At 40.3% G+C, this 17,624-nt stretch overlaps 1 protein-coding gene across 3 annotated transcripts in view; it reads right to left on the bottom strand.

Moving 5' to 3' along the window:
• clec16a (C-type lectin domain containing 16A) overlaps positions 1 to 17,624 on the bottom strand; it is a 51,012-nt gene that overhangs the window by 28,402 nt on the left and 4,986 nt on the right. Inside the window, exons 5-14 of one of the 3 annotated variants that reach the window (XM_023292381.3) lie at positions 16,402 to 16,507; positions 12,024 to 12,147; positions 11,513 to 11,687; positions 10,571 to 10,621; positions 9,820 to 9,936; positions 2,727 to 3,051; positions 1,342 to 1,453; positions 1,148 to 1,248; positions 800 to 919; positions 256 to 365 (exon numbers count right to left, since the gene is read on the bottom strand). In XM_023292381.3, coding sequence (XP_023148149.1) covers positions 256 to 365; positions 800 to 919; positions 1,148 to 1,248; positions 1,342 to 1,453; positions 2,727 to 3,051; positions 9,820 to 9,936; positions 10,571 to 10,621; positions 11,513 to 11,687; positions 12,024 to 12,147; positions 16,402 to 16,507 — 1,341 coding nt within the window. The remainder of the gene's footprint in view (positions 1 to 255; positions 366 to 799; positions 920 to 1,147; positions 1,249 to 1,341; positions 1,454 to 2,726; positions 3,052 to 9,819; positions 9,937 to 10,570; positions 10,622 to 11,512; positions 11,688 to 12,023; positions 12,148 to 16,401; positions 16,508 to 17,624) is intronic. The other 2 variants (XM_055004996.1, XM_055004997.1) reach the window with 2 other exon arrangements.

The raw sequence follows: 17,624 nt of genomic DNA, 5'->3' as shown, positions 1-17,624 counted from the left end.
AGTAATAACAGCAATTAGCTCTTACAGAGAACCTCAGTGGCTACACATTCTGTGGAACTGATCAATCCTCATGGAGAGGGCTTGTTTCACTTCTATGAGTTGTACAATATCAAACTTCTCAGCTGCCTGCTCTGACGCTTCATTCCCTGACATTTATCGTGTGTGTTTGTGAGATTTTTGAGCCCACTTGCATATGATTTGTTGGCAAAATGTTTGTGTGTAAAAGTAGCATGGAGATGATCGCGTGTGCTGTACCTCCAGGCAGGCCAGATGGACATCTTTGATTATACAGTCATTTCCAGACAGCACAGACTGCTTTAATAGAAGGCAGCTCAACTCAAGGGTGGCAAGACGCACTTTACCATCTACACATACAACAGAAAATGTGAATAAGTCATGAGGACTGGCTAAACATGGCAGGGTTTACATAAAACAATGAAATAACATCAATTCTGTAACTAAATTATCAAAATGTGCTGATGAAACCTTGTGCGTGAAACGTACACGTCGTTTTTAAAGCTAAAAAGAAAAAAATGTCTACTATATTTACTTTCCCTTTTGCAGAACTTCAGGTAACACATGTTGTGCTTATGTGCATCAATACTTGTATGTTCACTTTGGCAATATGCAAATGATACAAACATGAAAAGAAGAAAAGGTACTTCTTTAGGAAGGAAATACTCAAACTGTGTGTTTCCTATTCATCACACAGCCAGGCACAGAAACTGAGGACCTAAACTGATCATTAACTATATCACACATGACAGGAAATACAAATCTGTGCGTGTGCAAGTGTTACCTGGCTGTGCTGCCTGGTTCATGATTCTGATTAGTCTTTCTACAAGCACCAGGCTGTAAGAGCTCCTCTCCTGGTCTGGAACTGGCAACTGCAGACGCTCCAGAAGATCACGGTTTATACCTACAAACAAACAGAACCATTTAAAAAATGGAACTAAATGACTAATTGCAGCTGTAAACATAAAGACAGTAACATGCAGGACTATTTTTATTTATTTTTTTTTTTAAAAAAAGGAAACCTCAATAAAAAAAGCCAACGTCTAAAGTTCACAGAGCAACGTCTGAATAAGCTAGAGACATTCGCTGCTTGTAGTGAACACTGAGCTAGTAAATGGACAGAAAGGCCAACCTTTGCTGTGTGAGACTGCATAAAGGAGGCAGAGGACAAACAGTGCGTGGTAGTCATCGTTGGTGCATTCCAGGGCACTGTACACCATGTCTAAGAACGGCCTGCAGGGCAGAGAGAACAAATCAGTTCACACAGACTTCTGTCTGCTATTCACTCTTTCCACTGGTGGACCAATTTTATGCTTCAGCGTGTACCTGCTCCTCTGAGTGTGTGTGCGGGTGGCTGCAGCGGTTTTCTCCTCATCGGTGATGTTCTGCTCTGTGAGCTCTGACATCTTACACTTCTCCATCACCACCATCTCTATCTCTGTGCAAACACACACACATGCATAGTTTGTACATACTTGCGTAAAGGTCCATAAATGTGGACACCCTCTCCTCCGTATACTGTACGAATGATTCACATCACACACCTTCAACACACACCATTGCTATGAAGAAAATGGGCTATTGTCACCAGTGACTATGAATGTACAGGCTGAAATGCTTCCTTCTCACCCTTCATAGCTCAGTGACGAAATATACTGAGGTAGCGAAGAAACATCTTAAATGTCTCTACTACTGAACAGAGAACAGGTAAAATTTACGATGGAGCATTAGGATGTAAAGAAAAACTCAATCAGTTATGTACAGAATGGCAGCTAAGTCACCATTTATGGTTTAAAAGGTTTCTCCTTTTGTTTTTCTTATCAATCTGTTAAATAGAGTAGGTGTCATTTTTCCACCCCAAAGGGTACACATCTCATTTTGAAACTCTCTCTTCCTCTGCAGCCCACAACACTATTTTTTGTTGAATTCCATGCTGTCAACAACATTTCTGTGCATTGGGGTCCTTAAAGTGTAGCACTGCAACGACTCAACTCTGTCAGAGTGAAGAAGGAATAATTTCAGATGAATGAAATGGTCACGGATACTAACAAACACACACAGAGCAGGCGTGAGAGACAGGCGGAGAGGTGAGGAGCACAGGATGGATGGTGTGTCACCGTGGAAATGGACAGTTGGCTGCCATGGAGATTGTATTGAACAATTGGTAGCCATGGTAACCATGGGGAAATCAAAAGGTGCCACACAAGGGATGCAGCAGAAAGAGGGAGAGGCCTCATACAAAAATTAGCCAAACAGAATTTTTTACTTGACAGATTTTCTTTCTGTTTTTGCTTTTTTTTTCCCCCACTGCATTTTCTTTTAGGCTTCTTTTTAGCTTGTTTGTAACCACTGGTGTTTGTCAGGAATCCTGCATGAGTTAAACTGTCTTATTACTGACGAGGAGGCTGTGTTGTATAATCTGCAAAAGCATGAAGACGACAGTCAGGTAAACATTTAATTAATCAAATGCAAAGCAAAGCACATTAACATTTAAAATGTTGATGTGAACAAAAAACTGAGGTGGAATTATGTTTTTAGATGCTCTTTTTTTGAAATGAGCTCTCTCTCTTTTCTGTCCAGAGACAAGGGCTGCTGCTGTGGTGGCTGTTGGATAAATCAGGGTGCATGGGAAACCACGTCTGATTGATGGGAGTAAAGAAACACTCACAATCACAGTCCTGTACTTCTGTGTCCGTGAGACACAAACTCACCTTCCGCCGTCTCACCACTCGCTCTGCTTCCCTTAGAACTCCCACCTCCTCCTCCTCCTCCTATTCCCTCTGTACCTTTTCCCTTCTCCCTCTCTCGGCCTCCTTCCCTCTCTCCTCCTCTGCCACTGTCATCGTCCCAGCCTTCCTCTAATCCTCCTCCACCGCTGCCTCCTCCCCCAGCTCTTTCGTCATCCTCCTCCTCGCCCAGGTTCTTGTAGTTTGGCCTCTTCTGTGTTCTCTTGCGGCCACGGTGGCGGGACAGCTCCAGCGAGCGCTCCAGAGACTCTGGGGGCTTGATGAACCGACGTACGCCTCCGGCGCTGGCCTGTTGGATTAAAGAAGAACAGAGTGGACAGAGAGGTGAGGATGAGAGAAGAGATGGAATATATGACAAGTCTGGGGTGAAAAATCTATTATGTTATCAACTCAGTACTATGTCGGAATTCTTTTTGGTTATCACAAAATAACGAGCATGTTTATTGTGCATTTCAAACCATTTCCTTAAGTCAAAATAAAACAGTTGCCAGTCTGTGAATTTGGTAATTCAGTGGTCACATAGGAGTCACAACGCACAGTAACTGGAAGTATGTAATAAATACTGGGAGGTATGTCCAATCATGGTTTAAGGAGTTCATTTAGTAGTTTTTTAAATTTTCCAAAGTAAATGCTCTCATGGCTAGAGGCTGGAATACTCAGAAAAAAAAACGGCTGTCCAGTTTCCAGAAAGCAATATGTCCCCGGTAGATGTGCAGCCAAAAAAAAAAAAAAAAAAAAAAAGGCACGCACATGCACTGGAACTCATGCATACAGCAAAGTAATAATTGCTACTCATGCAAAACAAAGAGCCTTACAGTAAATGCTTCTATCATTATCATGTTGATCTAAGTCCGTTAAATGCAAACCACTTCCTCTTGATAAATTTTTTCAGAGCAGAAGAGAAAATGACCAATTGAGACACGCTGACAGTTGAGGCCTATTTCTGTGAGGCCACATTGGAACTATAGAAAAAAAAAACACTTTTAGAATGTAGCTGTAAAACTTACACCAAAAGGCGCATACACGACCCCACAGGAAGCAGCTGGTCAACGTTAAGATGCTGAGAAGTGATGTCAACACCGACTGACAGGAAAACTGAGTAATCATGATGATGACACTATGGCTGCAAATTCTAATAATAAAATTGCTTAGTTACAGCTTCAGATGAACATATTCAAAGGATTGTGACAGCAGTTTAATTAGAGAAAAGGACACAACTTAAAACACACAAGTGTTAAAACACACGGTGTGTCTGTGTGTGCAACAAGGAGTTGCAGTTAGCAAAACACTATAAAACTGTGCAAACCAAAAGCAAACTGAACTTGTTGTCTATCATGACACTGAGATACACTACCCATCCAAAAAAAAAAAGCGACACACTAATATTTCATTGGATCGCCTTTAGCTCTGAGAACGACACGTTCACCGTGGCATTGTTTTAATAAGCTTCTGCAATGTCACAGCATTTATTTTTGTTCAGAGTTATATTAATTTTCTACCAAGATCTTATATTGATGATGGGAGAGTCGGACCACTGTACAAAGTCTTCTCCAGCACATCCGAAAGATTCTCAGTGGGGCTGAGGTTTGGACTCTGTGGAGGACAATCCATGTGTGAAACTGATGTCTCATGCTTCCTGAACCACTGTTGGCCCCATGAATCCTGGCATCGTCATCTTGGAACATGTCCATGAACATCAGGGAAGAAAAACTCCACTGATGGAAAGACCTGATCATTCAGTATCTTCAGGTAGTCAGCTGACCTCATTCTTTGGGAACATAACGTTGCTGAACCTGACCAACCCCAGATCATAACTCTAACCCCCACAGGCTGGTAGGCACTAGCCATGATGAGGGCATCACTTCATCCGCCTCTCTTCTTACCCTGATGCCCCCATCACTCTGGAACAGGGTAAATCTGGGCTCATCAGACCACATGACCATCTTTCAGTGCTCCCCATTCCAATCTTTATGCTACCTAGCAAATTGAAGCCTTTTTTTCCTGATTAATCTTGGTGATCAGTGGTTTTCTTACAGCTACACAGCTGCTTAGCCCCAAACCGTTGGGTTCCCTTTGCATTGTGCATGTGGAAATGTTTTTACTTTCACTATTAAACATAGCCGTGAGTTCTATTGTTGATTTCCTACGATCATCTAAGAGTTTGTTTCGACCATATTTGTTCTTTGAACATGATGGTTCACCATTTTCCCTCAGGTTTTAATGATGCATTGGACGGTTCTTAACCGGATTTTAGTAGTTTCAGACATTTCCTTAGTTGTTTTCTTTGCTTGATGCAGGCCAATATTTTGACCCTCCTGAAACAGATTAACACATCCTTTCCACAACCACAGGATATGTCTTCTGACAAGAAATGAAAAGCTACTCACTGCATTAGGTAGAGTTAAATAAGCTGTTGCCTGCTGAAACATATTCATCTCTGCAGTAATTATCCAATGGAAGGTTCTTACCTATTTGCTTAGTTAAAAGTGTATAAGGAATTTGGACTTTTGATTGTGAAGCAGTGGTGGCCTCAGTCAGAAGATTCAACATGGTATGATTTGGTCTTCGTGTCAGTGGAGAGCACTGGCAAGTTACAGTTTGAATCAGTTCCCTTTAGCCTGTGTCCTAAGACAGTCTTTCCTACTGACTGCAAGCAGTTTAGCAATATATACTTAGCTATTTCAAAACTTCATTGTTCTCCAACTGAAACTTCACCTACAGCACTTTTAGACATATTGAAGTGAGGCAAAAATCTGGTCGACTTGGGGTCAATCAAACAACTATGAGACTAATGCTGTAATTCAATAGTATTGAATTCGAGGGGACTGAAACTTTCGGTGCGTGTGCATTGCCTTATTGCTCAATGCATGCTATGTATTTTAGACATGCATGCTGTAGTTTGACTGACATAAGTCCAGCCTAATAATTTCAAAGCCACACTCATTTTTCAGCATGTCTGACTTAGTGTCTCGCTTATAGTGCCATTTCATGTGGTAAGGCTCTGGTATGTGTTAAATTATTGCTTTTAGCTCTTCAGAGAGAAGGGTCGAGCACACTACATCAGACTGGTGAGCAGAAGTTTGTGTTGCTGGGGAGACTGCTCTGGCAGAGGCATCGAGAGGTGAGCCGTCATCTGCACCAGTTTTACTATGCATTCAAGCTAACCTAAAGAGTGCACCGCTAAACTGCACCACTAACTCTGAAATGTTGGTTTTAATGGTCTATTTGAATCAGTATGTATAGGTCCTATAGAAATCCTTGTTGTGTGTATACTGATATACATATGTATGCGATACTTTCTTTGCTGTTTTTCATTTGTCTTTTGATAGATTTCAGAGGAAAACCTAAAAAGAGTACAAATAAATCAGAGCTCCAAAATTTAATCAGTCTATTGATTGATCAACATCTAATCAATCAACAAGTGTTTGTAGAACCTATTTATCTTAGGTATTTTGAAAAGTGCAGACAATCTGATGGAGGCAGGTTCTCAAATGATTTGCTGGTTTTCTTCATCTTGCATTACAGTAAATTGAATATTTGACTTTTGGAGCACTGGTTGAACAAAATACGTCGTTTAAAATTGGGAGGAGATGGACATTTTTCATTTATCAACTGATTAATCTCGAAAACACTTGTCAGATTATTAGATAATGTTGACTATGTTAGCTGCAGTCCAAAAATAAATAATTAAACTCTGTGGTGAGGTAACTAAATATTGTAGTGAGTACAGTGGTACTACATAATAGGAGGTCATTGACTGTAACCAAGTCCTGTCTCTGTGGGTTCATTTCTGGAAAAAGTTCAACTTTGTTAGATAAGACTAGGAACCAGAGGCCTTCACTATCTCACACTGAAACTAGGCAGCCCTAATTCACTTAACGTCGTGCACACAAACCACTAAGCACGTAAGCACATGACCATGTATGAACATAGAAGCATACATGTACATGAGACTGAAGCCATAGGCCCAGCCTCCATAATCAAATGTGTATTCAGAACAGCTTCTGTTGCAGTTTCTCAGCATCTCAGCAACTTCCTGGAAGCAGCTGTCTTCCTCATGATACACAGCTGAGAGAAAGTTTTTCAAATTGCCTCATTTCTCCCTCTTGGTTTATTCCTTCCTCCTCAATGTGCTCTTGAACACTTCTTTGACTTTTCTTGGCCTTCTTCTGAGAGGAAAGTTGTTCTTTAAACAAATAAACACTTAATGAAGTCCTCCGTTTTATCTCAGCTTTCACAAAAGCCTCTGAATGCCCCAAAACTAAATGGGCTTTTTATTGCTCCTGTCACATTTTCGCTCACTGTGGCTCATATTTCATGGCAATATGAAATAACATGAAATCCTGCACCTTTACGGAAACAGCACAACCAATTCCTGGAAATCGAAAACACAGAAACGCCTCTGCGAGCAAGACATATATACACATTTACAAGAGCAAAAACGGTTAAAAAAAAACAAAAAAAACCCAATTATCGGGTTTCCAATATTTTACTAATCACATTTTTACTTTTTTTTTTGACTTCATGGTTGCACAGAGGAGAACAGGTGGTTCTATTTTTATTCTACTGAGTCTGCTTGGTGCAAAAGAGTTGCTGTTGGTGATTTTGATGAAATTACACAATTTCAGCCTGAGATTTAGCTAGGCTTACTGACAAACTAGCACATCACAGATTATTACGACAAGGACTGTTGGAAAGGTGGAAACCTGACAGTTCTTCTTTCTCTAACAAATGATGTCATGCTGGCAATTTTTAAGAGCCCTTTAAGTGTTACTTAATTGTACTGTGAATAACTAGATAATGTAGGAAAGTGGTTTTCAAGTACGTGTTATAGACGAAGTCAGTCCTATTTTAAAATTCCTACTCTGAAAAACAATAAAGCTAAAAACTACAGCTTCTACTTTCCACAGAACTTGTTCTAAACCTGCAAACAGCCAAAACACTGGTATCTGTATCTCTGTGCTGCTGGTATGCCTGAGCAGGATTGTACTGTAAGTGCTGCTGAAAACAAAGTGTGCATGCCGTCAGACATAAACCGCAAACTAGTAGCAGTGTGTGTGTGTGTGTGTGTGTGTGTGTCGCACCTGTTAGCTGACTATATTCTGGTAAACCGCTCACAGTCTGAGCCGATGCTGAGAAATTAATGGAGGTCAGAGCGCATGTGTGACAGATTTACATATACACACCTTGCCTTTGCACATACACACTGAGCAACACTTTGAAAATAGGGCACCTTTTGCAGCTCCAAGATAAAGTGACAGTTTTAGACTAAAACCACTGCTTTGGGGAAAAAAATATACTGGTGCACACATGCAAATATCGACATCATGTATCTAACTGGTGCACTTGCAAGTTAACACATCTTCAAAAGCGAGAGAGAGAAAAAACACTTCTTCCAGGAAAGAGATCTGGGTTAGGTGAGCCACCTTTGTCAGTGTTCCATCATGTGACCTAATTTCCTGCCACATCACAGACAAACAAGAAGTGGCATCTGACCACCTGCGCAGGAACGCAGCCCGTGCTTCATACATGTGCTTTTCATCCACAGTAAATCAAACAACAGAACAACACATCTGATGTGGTGGATATAAATCCAATATGCATGTAAAAAAAAAAAAAAAAGAGAGAGAGAATGCTTTCTGTGCATCTATATTGCTTTTCTATCCATTTGCCAATTTTGGGATTTGTCATGAGCTTTTCCTCATCAAATCGTTGTCGTAACACCAGTGTGTGTAAACAAAGGTACGAGCACATTCAAGCAATGAACAAGAACACAATGTGCGTATATATCACTGCTGATTAAATACAAGTGACAACATTTGAATGAGTAAATAGTCTACTACTGCTACCCAGAATAAAAACCTTATGATTCCTCTAAAACAATGTTAAATGCTGTTGTTACTTTAAGAAAAACAAGCCATCAGACCATCTGTTGTGAGCTTCTCTGTGGCAGAACAGTAGAAAACAAATTGTAAAAACTATCCCTTAAAATAGGCAGAATTTGTTGTTCATACCAACTATAACTAATTTTACTTGATGGAAAATCCTAAAATCAGAACAATCTCAATAGTTTCTTGATTCCGTTTTCTATACACACTTTCCTCCCAAGTCCAGAAAGTGCAAAGAGAGTTAAAAGCCCTATTAATGCACTTGCTGGCAGTCCTAGATTGGGTCTGGCTGTCTCCTGCTGTGGTAGACCAGAAGTGTTAAAACATCACACCTCAAGTCACATTCACTGAAAGGGTAGGCTGCTTCTTACAACAGCCACAGATCTAGTGCTCACACACACACACTGACAGTCACACACAGCACAGAGAATAACCACAAGGGTTCTCAGAAACGCTCACCACCTCAGCACACCCACCTGGCTTTATAAACAGATGGTCAAAAAGGAGCGAAGAGGGGGAAGAGAAAACGAATCAAGGGAGGAGAAGAAAAAGGATAGAAGAGGGGAACCGCGTGGGGAAAATAAGGGGGATACAAGGGGGAGACTGAACAAAGGTAAAAACCGAAGAGGGAAATTACATGAAAGTTACAGGCGGAAATAAAACGGGACAAAACGTTTCAATCCAAAGCCTAGAGACGAGAAGAGACAGAGCGCCGCAAATAAGGAAGAGAGTGTTCGAAAAAATGGAAAGAAGAAAAAACTATGTTAGGTAATTTGCATACTGCTGCCTTGATGTGGGTGAATCATGGAGAAAACCATGACCCCGCGATCTCATAACCACCTACACGCACTCCTGGAACTCTACTGTTTGTGTGTGTGTCCATGCGGTTGCTTGCGTGGGTGTGCTTGTGTGCATTTCTTGTTTGTGTGCTGTACTCTTTGTGTTTGTGTTTTACTTTTTAGTGTCAGCCTACCCTCACAATGTACAGTCTGAATATATGGGCCTACATTTGGTGTTTTTTTTTTTTTTTTTTTTTTTAAGTCTTGTTTCTGTTTTCAAATATTAACGTGTACATAATCTGCATGTTGCTCTGTACTGTGTGTTCATTTGACATACTAAACTGTGCTACGGATGATTATGTGAATGCGTGTGTTGTATGTGTGCATTACCGTGTTTTTGTGCGTGCTGTGTATGTCTGCCTGTGGTGTGAAGACAGACAAGTCTCCATTGAGGATAACATCTGCGAGGGCATTAACCAGTGGCTGATAGTGGATAATCAGAAACACCTGGAAAAAAAAAAAAAAAACACATAAAAAGTCAAAAGCAAGAAATTGAAAATGAAATGGAGTTTCTGTGACGCTGCCTCTTCTCTAAAATGTGGTTTGTACATAAACGGAACATAAAAGACGCATGTAGCCCCTGGGTATGAAAAGTGAAACCAATGTAGAAGTGACTTAAACCTGCATTCTTTCTAATATCCAGCAGGGGGCAAAGACTTTGGTTACAAAAAAGATGTCAGAATGAAGAGAAATCTGAGACAATTATCTACTTCTCACTTGATTTGATCCCTCAGTAAACATTTTCCTAAAAAGCAGGGTGTGCTTTATGACGTGAATACCTTCTGATTGACAAGTTGTTAAGGTTTGTTGACCTGACACTGACCTGCCACTTCTGGTTTGAAAAAAAACAAACAAACAGAATGATGATGGCCAAATTGCAAATAAACTGATTCTAAAATACAATCCCAAAATTTCACTGTGAATGCACCAAAGGTGACTATACCTGAGACTACTGCACACAAAAGTGATGTATGTACATGTTTGAATTTTCAATCTAATCTTGAGGCAAATTAATGGACTACATTTGTCAGGTTTATACTGGTGATGGCAGATGGTGGCATCTAGTGTGTTTTTTGCTTACTTGAGACAGCAGGTAGAGGGACACCTGAGGGTTGATCTTTCGCTCTTCAGACTAAGAAGAAAAAAAAAGGCCAGTTATGATCACACTTATAGAAAATAAATGAAAAAGCAAAGTGCATAAGAAAACAATGACCCGGAATGGTGGAAAGTCTGATAGTCATTTAGGAGGCTTTGCAAGTTTAAACGTTAAAACCACAATCTGCATTCGCCATTAGTTGTCACCTTCACCCACGTCCACATTTATTATTCATGGTAATTATGACTTCGCTCGTAAATCAATCTTTTATCCACCTCCTCGCTGGCTTTCTAATACAAGTGTCAAATTCATGGCATTCATGCCTTATCGTTGCTTGAAGTTTCCAAATATATTAGTGTATAAATGCAACACTACTGCTTGTGAAAAATTGAAAAAAAAAATCTGTGGTCAGACTTTCACTTCAGCATGTGAATGTAAAATGTTCCAGATTGCAATGCTGTCTAATTTTCTAATATTAAGTAACTTAAATGAAAAGGTGCGTTTCATTATGAAGCATCAGCCCTGTTGAGGAAGTTTGAAGTCACTGAGTTAATTTTGAAAGCTAGCTTTAAATAGAGCTAGTAGTAATGTAAGTTGAAAGCACATAGGATTTGCTGCCAACTAATTAATTGGACTGCTGTTTAATTAGAAGAAGCAATTTAAACTTTACACCTTGGAAGTGACTAAACAATTCTTTGTGACATAGTTTACAACAAGACATGGCACAGACAAAAAGACGAAACTGTACATTTATGCACACACACAAAGATTCCCTGACATGTTAAGCTTAGAGAAGAAAATATAGGTATATATAAGTGTGAAATAAAAGGAAGAAATCAACTTGTACACAGCACAAGGTTTCCACTTTGACCTTGTGAACAGCAGCGGAGCCTAATTCATGTAGAAATGCACTTGAGGGTAACATACCGTCTCAGGACTAACCAAAGAGTAGACATAGAGGGGCAGGAAGAGACGGTTGAGGAGGTGGTCGGTTAAAACGTCATTAAGGAATTCACAGTTGATAATGAGGATATCGTTCAGGTAGTGGAGATGGTCGAGGTGCTCCGCTACCAGGTCACTTAGCTTTCCTCTGTTCTTATGCCTGGAAAACGACAATGACATTCAGAGAGGCAGACACTGAGATGCTGCTTAGATAGTGTTGGTACTGGCTTAGGACACTGGTGTATTGTGAAAAACTGTTTTCTAACTCTGAATGTGCATAGAATAAAAAAATAAACAGGCTTAGATTTAGACATGAAGAAAAATATGACAGACAACACAAGTACAACTACATTAAAATGCAGTGCGTACCATGCATTTTGTATATAAACATACTGTTAATCAAATGAGCACCAGAATAAAGGTTTCAAACCAGAGACAAGTCTGACCCCTAGAGGCGACAGTGACAGAGACATTGAGAAAGTCAGATTGCACTTACTCTTCATCTGTCTGCACACACTTGTCCAGTTCGATGACATGGCTGCCGATAAACCAGACCAGGTTACTGAAATACGGCACCGCTGTCTTATCCCGAATGTAGTGCAGCATGTGCTGGTTGTCCACTGGAGAGAGCAGGGGTCAGGAAGAGGAGTCGTTACCAGAGCTGCCCACAGGCGTCAAATCCACAAACACCCACACACTTTCTCATACACGCTTTGCGATTCCGCAGAATTACCAGAATGTTACAGGTAAATATGACTCTAAAAACAAAACAAAAACAACTGAATTACAGAGAAATTAAGGAAATTAGCCAATCAAATCAATATTAAGGACACAAATTGACCAACTCGATCACCTTTTAATGTAACATGGAGGGAATACTACCGGAGTGGGGTGAACAGGAAAGCTACACAAAACAGTGTGATTGGGGTTTCTTGTACTCTCATTGTTCACCTGACTGTTTAATCCAAATCACACTCACTGATGCTTCCTAAAGAGGTGCTGTCAAACTTTTCTTTGGGTAATGAAATTTACAATAATGGCCTTTGTGTAAAGTTGGAAAAATGTTACAAACATCATTCATATGCAAATACTAGAGGGAAAGTCCAAAAAATTTTGCACCTTTTGATGTATTTACAGCTATTGAGGGGAAGACTGCCTTTTGTGCCTCCAGAGGGAGCTGCATGAAAGCTGATGAATCTGAAGACTACAAATTTGACAAAGAGAAAACCTAAATCTGGGGGTAGGGAGAGGTGAGTGTACCAGACCTCTGAAGCCCATTCCTCATCTCTGCTTTAACCAAAGCACCTCAAGGCTACATGAGCCACAACTACTGTGGCATGGCACACCCAAAACTCACACTGAACTGTGCTCAAGTTACACTGTGGGCGAGGTAAGTAGAAAGCTAAAGAATGCAAGGAATAAAAAAGAAATCATTTCTAGTACTGCTGACTTGATTTCAAATGTTGTTATTAACTGTACGTTGCTAAAGCGGTGCAATGCAGTTTTAATACTGGGCAAAAATCTACAGCACACGGCTCGAAGGTGAGGATATTTCATATGTCTTGAAACTCACATTGCAAGAACAGCACTTGCACTACACTGCATTTTCAAACATTTGTATGCTTAATTTGTTTGGAATTCAAACTGATTGCAGTTTAAAATACAGGGCGCTTCAGAGAAAAACTGAGGACAACTACAGAAAGCACCTAATAAAACATTTAGGAAAGCCCTCCACTTTAAACGTCAATTGTGTTGTAGTAACATCCTCATGTAGAAATCAAAGTGCAAATAAAAGCAGATTGTACTTTTCTAATTCACACAGGGCAAACTGAGACAAGTAATGCATGGGCAGCCAAATCAAATTAATGAATGACACGATGTAGGAGGGAGACACTGAATAAATAACCACAGTGACCAAAACTGTCAAACCCATCACCAAAATGAGAACCATTATGAGGTGCTCAGCTGGAATTAAGTCTGTGGAATTAATAACCCAGGAAAACAAAATTAGAATGGCATGCGGGTTGTTCTGCATGTATGCAGGTAGGTGATACAGAACGATTCACAAAAATACGATTTGCAAGGATAGTCATACCCATACATTTATAACAAATACACCTTTAGAAACAAACAGGGCTGGGTAACATCATGTGATAAAATTTTAAAAATCACTTCAAATTTGTGGCATCAAAATCAAATCCAAAAGTTCCCACTGACAGCAAATGCACTTGTTTTAGAATTAGTGGCATCAGTGTAGATCAATAAACATGCTCATAGGATACCCAGCCCCAAGATAAAGACTGAATGAATGGAACCAACTTACATGAAACTGGAGTTAGGCAGATGGGGCGCGCAGAGGGAGGAGGGAGAGGAGGAGGAGGAGGAGAGAGACAAAGAGAGGAAGAGGAGGAGGAGGAGGAGGAGGAGGAGGAGTGGTTGTTGAAGAGGAGGAGGGAGAAGGGGAAACAGACACAGGGTTAATGTGAGTAAAGGGGCTGCTGTGGAGGGGTGGAGGTTGGGAAGGACCCCGCAGGTATATTAACAAATAAACTGCAAACAACAGCACGTCTACAAAAGGAGTTTCAAAAATATGAAGACACATTAAACTTACACTACCGTTCAAAAGTTTGGGGTCACTTAGAAATGTCTGTATTTTTGAAAGAAAAAGCATTTTTTCAAAGGAGATAACATTAATCACAAATCCAGTGTAGACATTGTTAAAGTGGTAAATGACTATTGTAGCTGGAAACAGCTGATTTTTAATGGAATATCTCCATAGGGGTACAGAGGAACATTTCCATCAACCATCACTCCTGGGTTCTAATGCTACATTGTGTTAGCTAATGGTGTTGAAAGGCTCATTGATGATTAGAAAACTCTTGTGCAATTATGTTAGCACATGAATGAAAGTGTGAGTTTTCATGGAAAACATGAAATTGTCTGGGCGGCCCCAAACTTTTGAACAGTAGCGTACGTCAGGATTCTCCAGTGTTTTCGACTGAAACAAACAACTTTATGCAATGGCATAATTTGATTATTTAGTCTTAGTGCTGAATGAAATCCTTTTCTCGGCTGTCATTTGTTGCAGTGCATGTCCCAAGGAATCAGTAGGAAGCATCAAACAGGGACATTTTCAATATTACGATGCTATAAGAGAATTACAGTAGTCTTCATTGCAACATACTGAGCCATTTGCAGTGTGATGATAAACTAAATTAAATTAGCAAAAGGAATTATTTGGCAATTATTATTCTGCATCACAAGCTACAGCTGTTCTGTATGGTCAATTCTCATCAGACACAGTTGCTGCATTGAACTGATGCTTCCCTCTTTGACAGATTCCTTACTATAGCAGAGGCCATGGCCAGGTCAGCAATGATACATTCCCCACACCACTTGGTTACTTTATACATGACTCCAGCTGTGTTATGGTTAAAATGTGTCGCGCTAACTGCAGGTGTTGCTGTTGAGCTGCAGAATCAGGATGTCATGATCGACGCAAAGTTGTACGGTAACAAGTGTTCCATGCAGGACAAGACAAACGAACAAGGAAACAGACAGGAGGCCATAGTTGGAGAGCTGCAGAGACTTAGTATTTAGTTACTGTGGAAACATGTGGAGAAAAGCCAAACCCACAGAAAGCTTCCCCTGGAGCGACAGCAGCCAGCTCCGATCCCAGAGGAGCCCAGAGAGACGGCAGGAAGAGAACGGCAACAAGCACAGGGCAGAAAGAACACAGCTACTGGAAAGTCTTGATGTTCTGGACTCTCAGCGTCACGGTTGCTACACACTGTAGACACTACTTTTGAAAGACCTGCAGCACTAATGTACTGTTGTCGTATGACTGACTGAATTTCACCAACAACTGTGCATGCTGGTTAATGCTGCTTTGCAGAAAAGTTAGTTTCTTTGGCGTTAGTAAGCATGTGAGATCAGTGAATCAGTGATGCTGAATCTTGTGGTAGCTCTACCATTATACATTAATTGAATCTAATCCCTGTTAGCTGCTGTCTCAGGTACTTGAGTTCAAAATAAACAACTCCAAAAAGTTTAACTGCTCATTTGCATGTTCTTGGACATTGAAAGCCTTAAACATGACATTTTTGTAATTTATATATCGAAATTTATAGATTGTAAATCTCTCCAGTATGAAAACACGATGGTGGCTTAACAGGAAGAAAAATGATAATCATGAAAAATAACTTGCAGTGCGTAAATGAGCGTAAACACTAGCACCATATACAGTGTTAAAATCCATTTATCTCCCTATACAACTGCAATTACTTAAATATCATGAGAACGTTTAAAAGAAAAACAAGTAATGTTGCTGATACAACAAATATACAGAATAAATATAGCTTGAACTAATAATTATTTGACATCACAGAACAAATCTCAACTTGTCCTCTATGTAAAGTTTGTGTGTACAACAAAAAAAAAAACACCCACACAGCTGCTGGGTGACACCAGAGCTTCAACGGCCCCATCTAGATCTGGATGTATGTAGATTCTGAACGAACTGTAAAGATTTCTACATGTGTCATGTCATTCTGTCCTTTCAGCGCAACGTTAGAGGTTAAAAGTGAAGACAAAAGGAAATATGAACTGGATTTCTTATCTGAAGAGTCACTCTTTCACCAGAAAAAGAGCCAGACAAGGAAACATTAAAAGCCAAAAATTCACCAGGCTGTATATTTGTGTGTATCTGTTACAGCGTTACCTGTTAGTCATGCTCATGCACCAGAAGCAGCAGCAAGAAGAGGGGAGGCGCACAAAGAAAGGCGGTAGGCAGTCCCAGCATCCCGTAAGTGTGTGTGTTTAGGCGCACGTGTACGTATGGTTAGCATGTGCGCATGCGTGCTCCTGGCACTCACCTTTGTAGACGTTGAGTGTGATGGTGCGGACTGCGATGCGGACCATGCTTTCAGGGTGGTTGAAAAACTTAATGGCCTCGGTGTACAGGGCAAAGTCATTAGTGTGCTGTGTGTGGGAGACAAGAGAGGGGGCGCCGGTGAGCAAGGCAAGGCATTGCACCGCCACGCTCAGGCTGCCGGTGACCACAGAGAGAGAAATGAAGCAGCTAGTGGAGAAAGAAATGCTGAAAAGTATTATATTATGATAGGAAACTGCTAAGTAAGAGAAACATAGTTATATTACCACTCCTGAGCTACTGAGAAAATGCTCAGTAAATGTAAATATGCAAATTGGGGCAATTCTTTGTTCAGAAGAAAAAAAAAACCAAAACACAAAAGTTATTTTAAGGTGTAAAAGAACCACAGTTAGTGAAGCCTTTATAGCATGAAACTAAAGAAGGATTTCCCTATTGTCTTTAAGTAACTAGCCCATGATTAACCTTGTGGACCTTAAATCCTACTAAATTCATGATAAACAGTAGAAGATGCAGTGTTGCTTGTTTAGCTATTGACTTTTTCAGTTCATATGACAAAGACAAACTACAGTAGTACTGTACTCCTTCCACTGGATGAAGAGCAGAACCGCAAGGACTTTTACTTCCAACAATTTCTAGTACTTTACAGTTTTCAGCATGTACTATTATATCAGCAATTCTTCTTACAACAAACCAACAACTCGGGATCTCACAGCCGTCTCTCTCTGTGCCAGTGCCTGATCCTCCACCCAATTATTCCTCACTCACTGCGACCTCCAGGCAATCACAGTGGAGAGTCACATTTTGAACAGTCACCCAGAAATCACAGCAAATGAAGAAATCTGACCCTGACACCAAACCCAGACCAAGATTTTGTGCTCCAGTTTTTTTTAAAAAATGTGACTTGTGTAGATCTGACAGGAAGAGGACCGAAAATCGAGCACCAATCCAATGGCACCACCTAGAGGAGAATATGGCTTAAAACAAATAGACTGTGAATCAATTACACTAAATAAAGTGATTGATAAATTATAAATGTGTGACCAATGAGGGATGAAGTTCTATTGCATTTTAAATGCAATTTGCCTTCAGCAAGTTACTCACAACACAACATGCAATCCAGAAATCCAGATTTTACTTCTGGTGTCAAACAATGAATAATGCAAAGTGAGATGAAATATGTAATAAGTCAATTAAATACACAGACAA

The sequence above is a fragment of the Amphiprion ocellaris genome, chromosome 19, assembly GCF_022539595.1.
Source record: "Amphiprion ocellaris isolate individual 3 ecotype Okinawa chromosome 19, ASM2253959v1, whole genome shotgun sequence".
Taxonomy (NCBI): Eukaryota; Metazoa; Chordata; class Actinopteri; family Pomacentridae; genus Amphiprion; species Amphiprion ocellaris.
The sequence above is the reverse complement of the archived record's forward strand: the minus strand, read 5'-3'. Positions and strand labels throughout refer to the sequence as shown.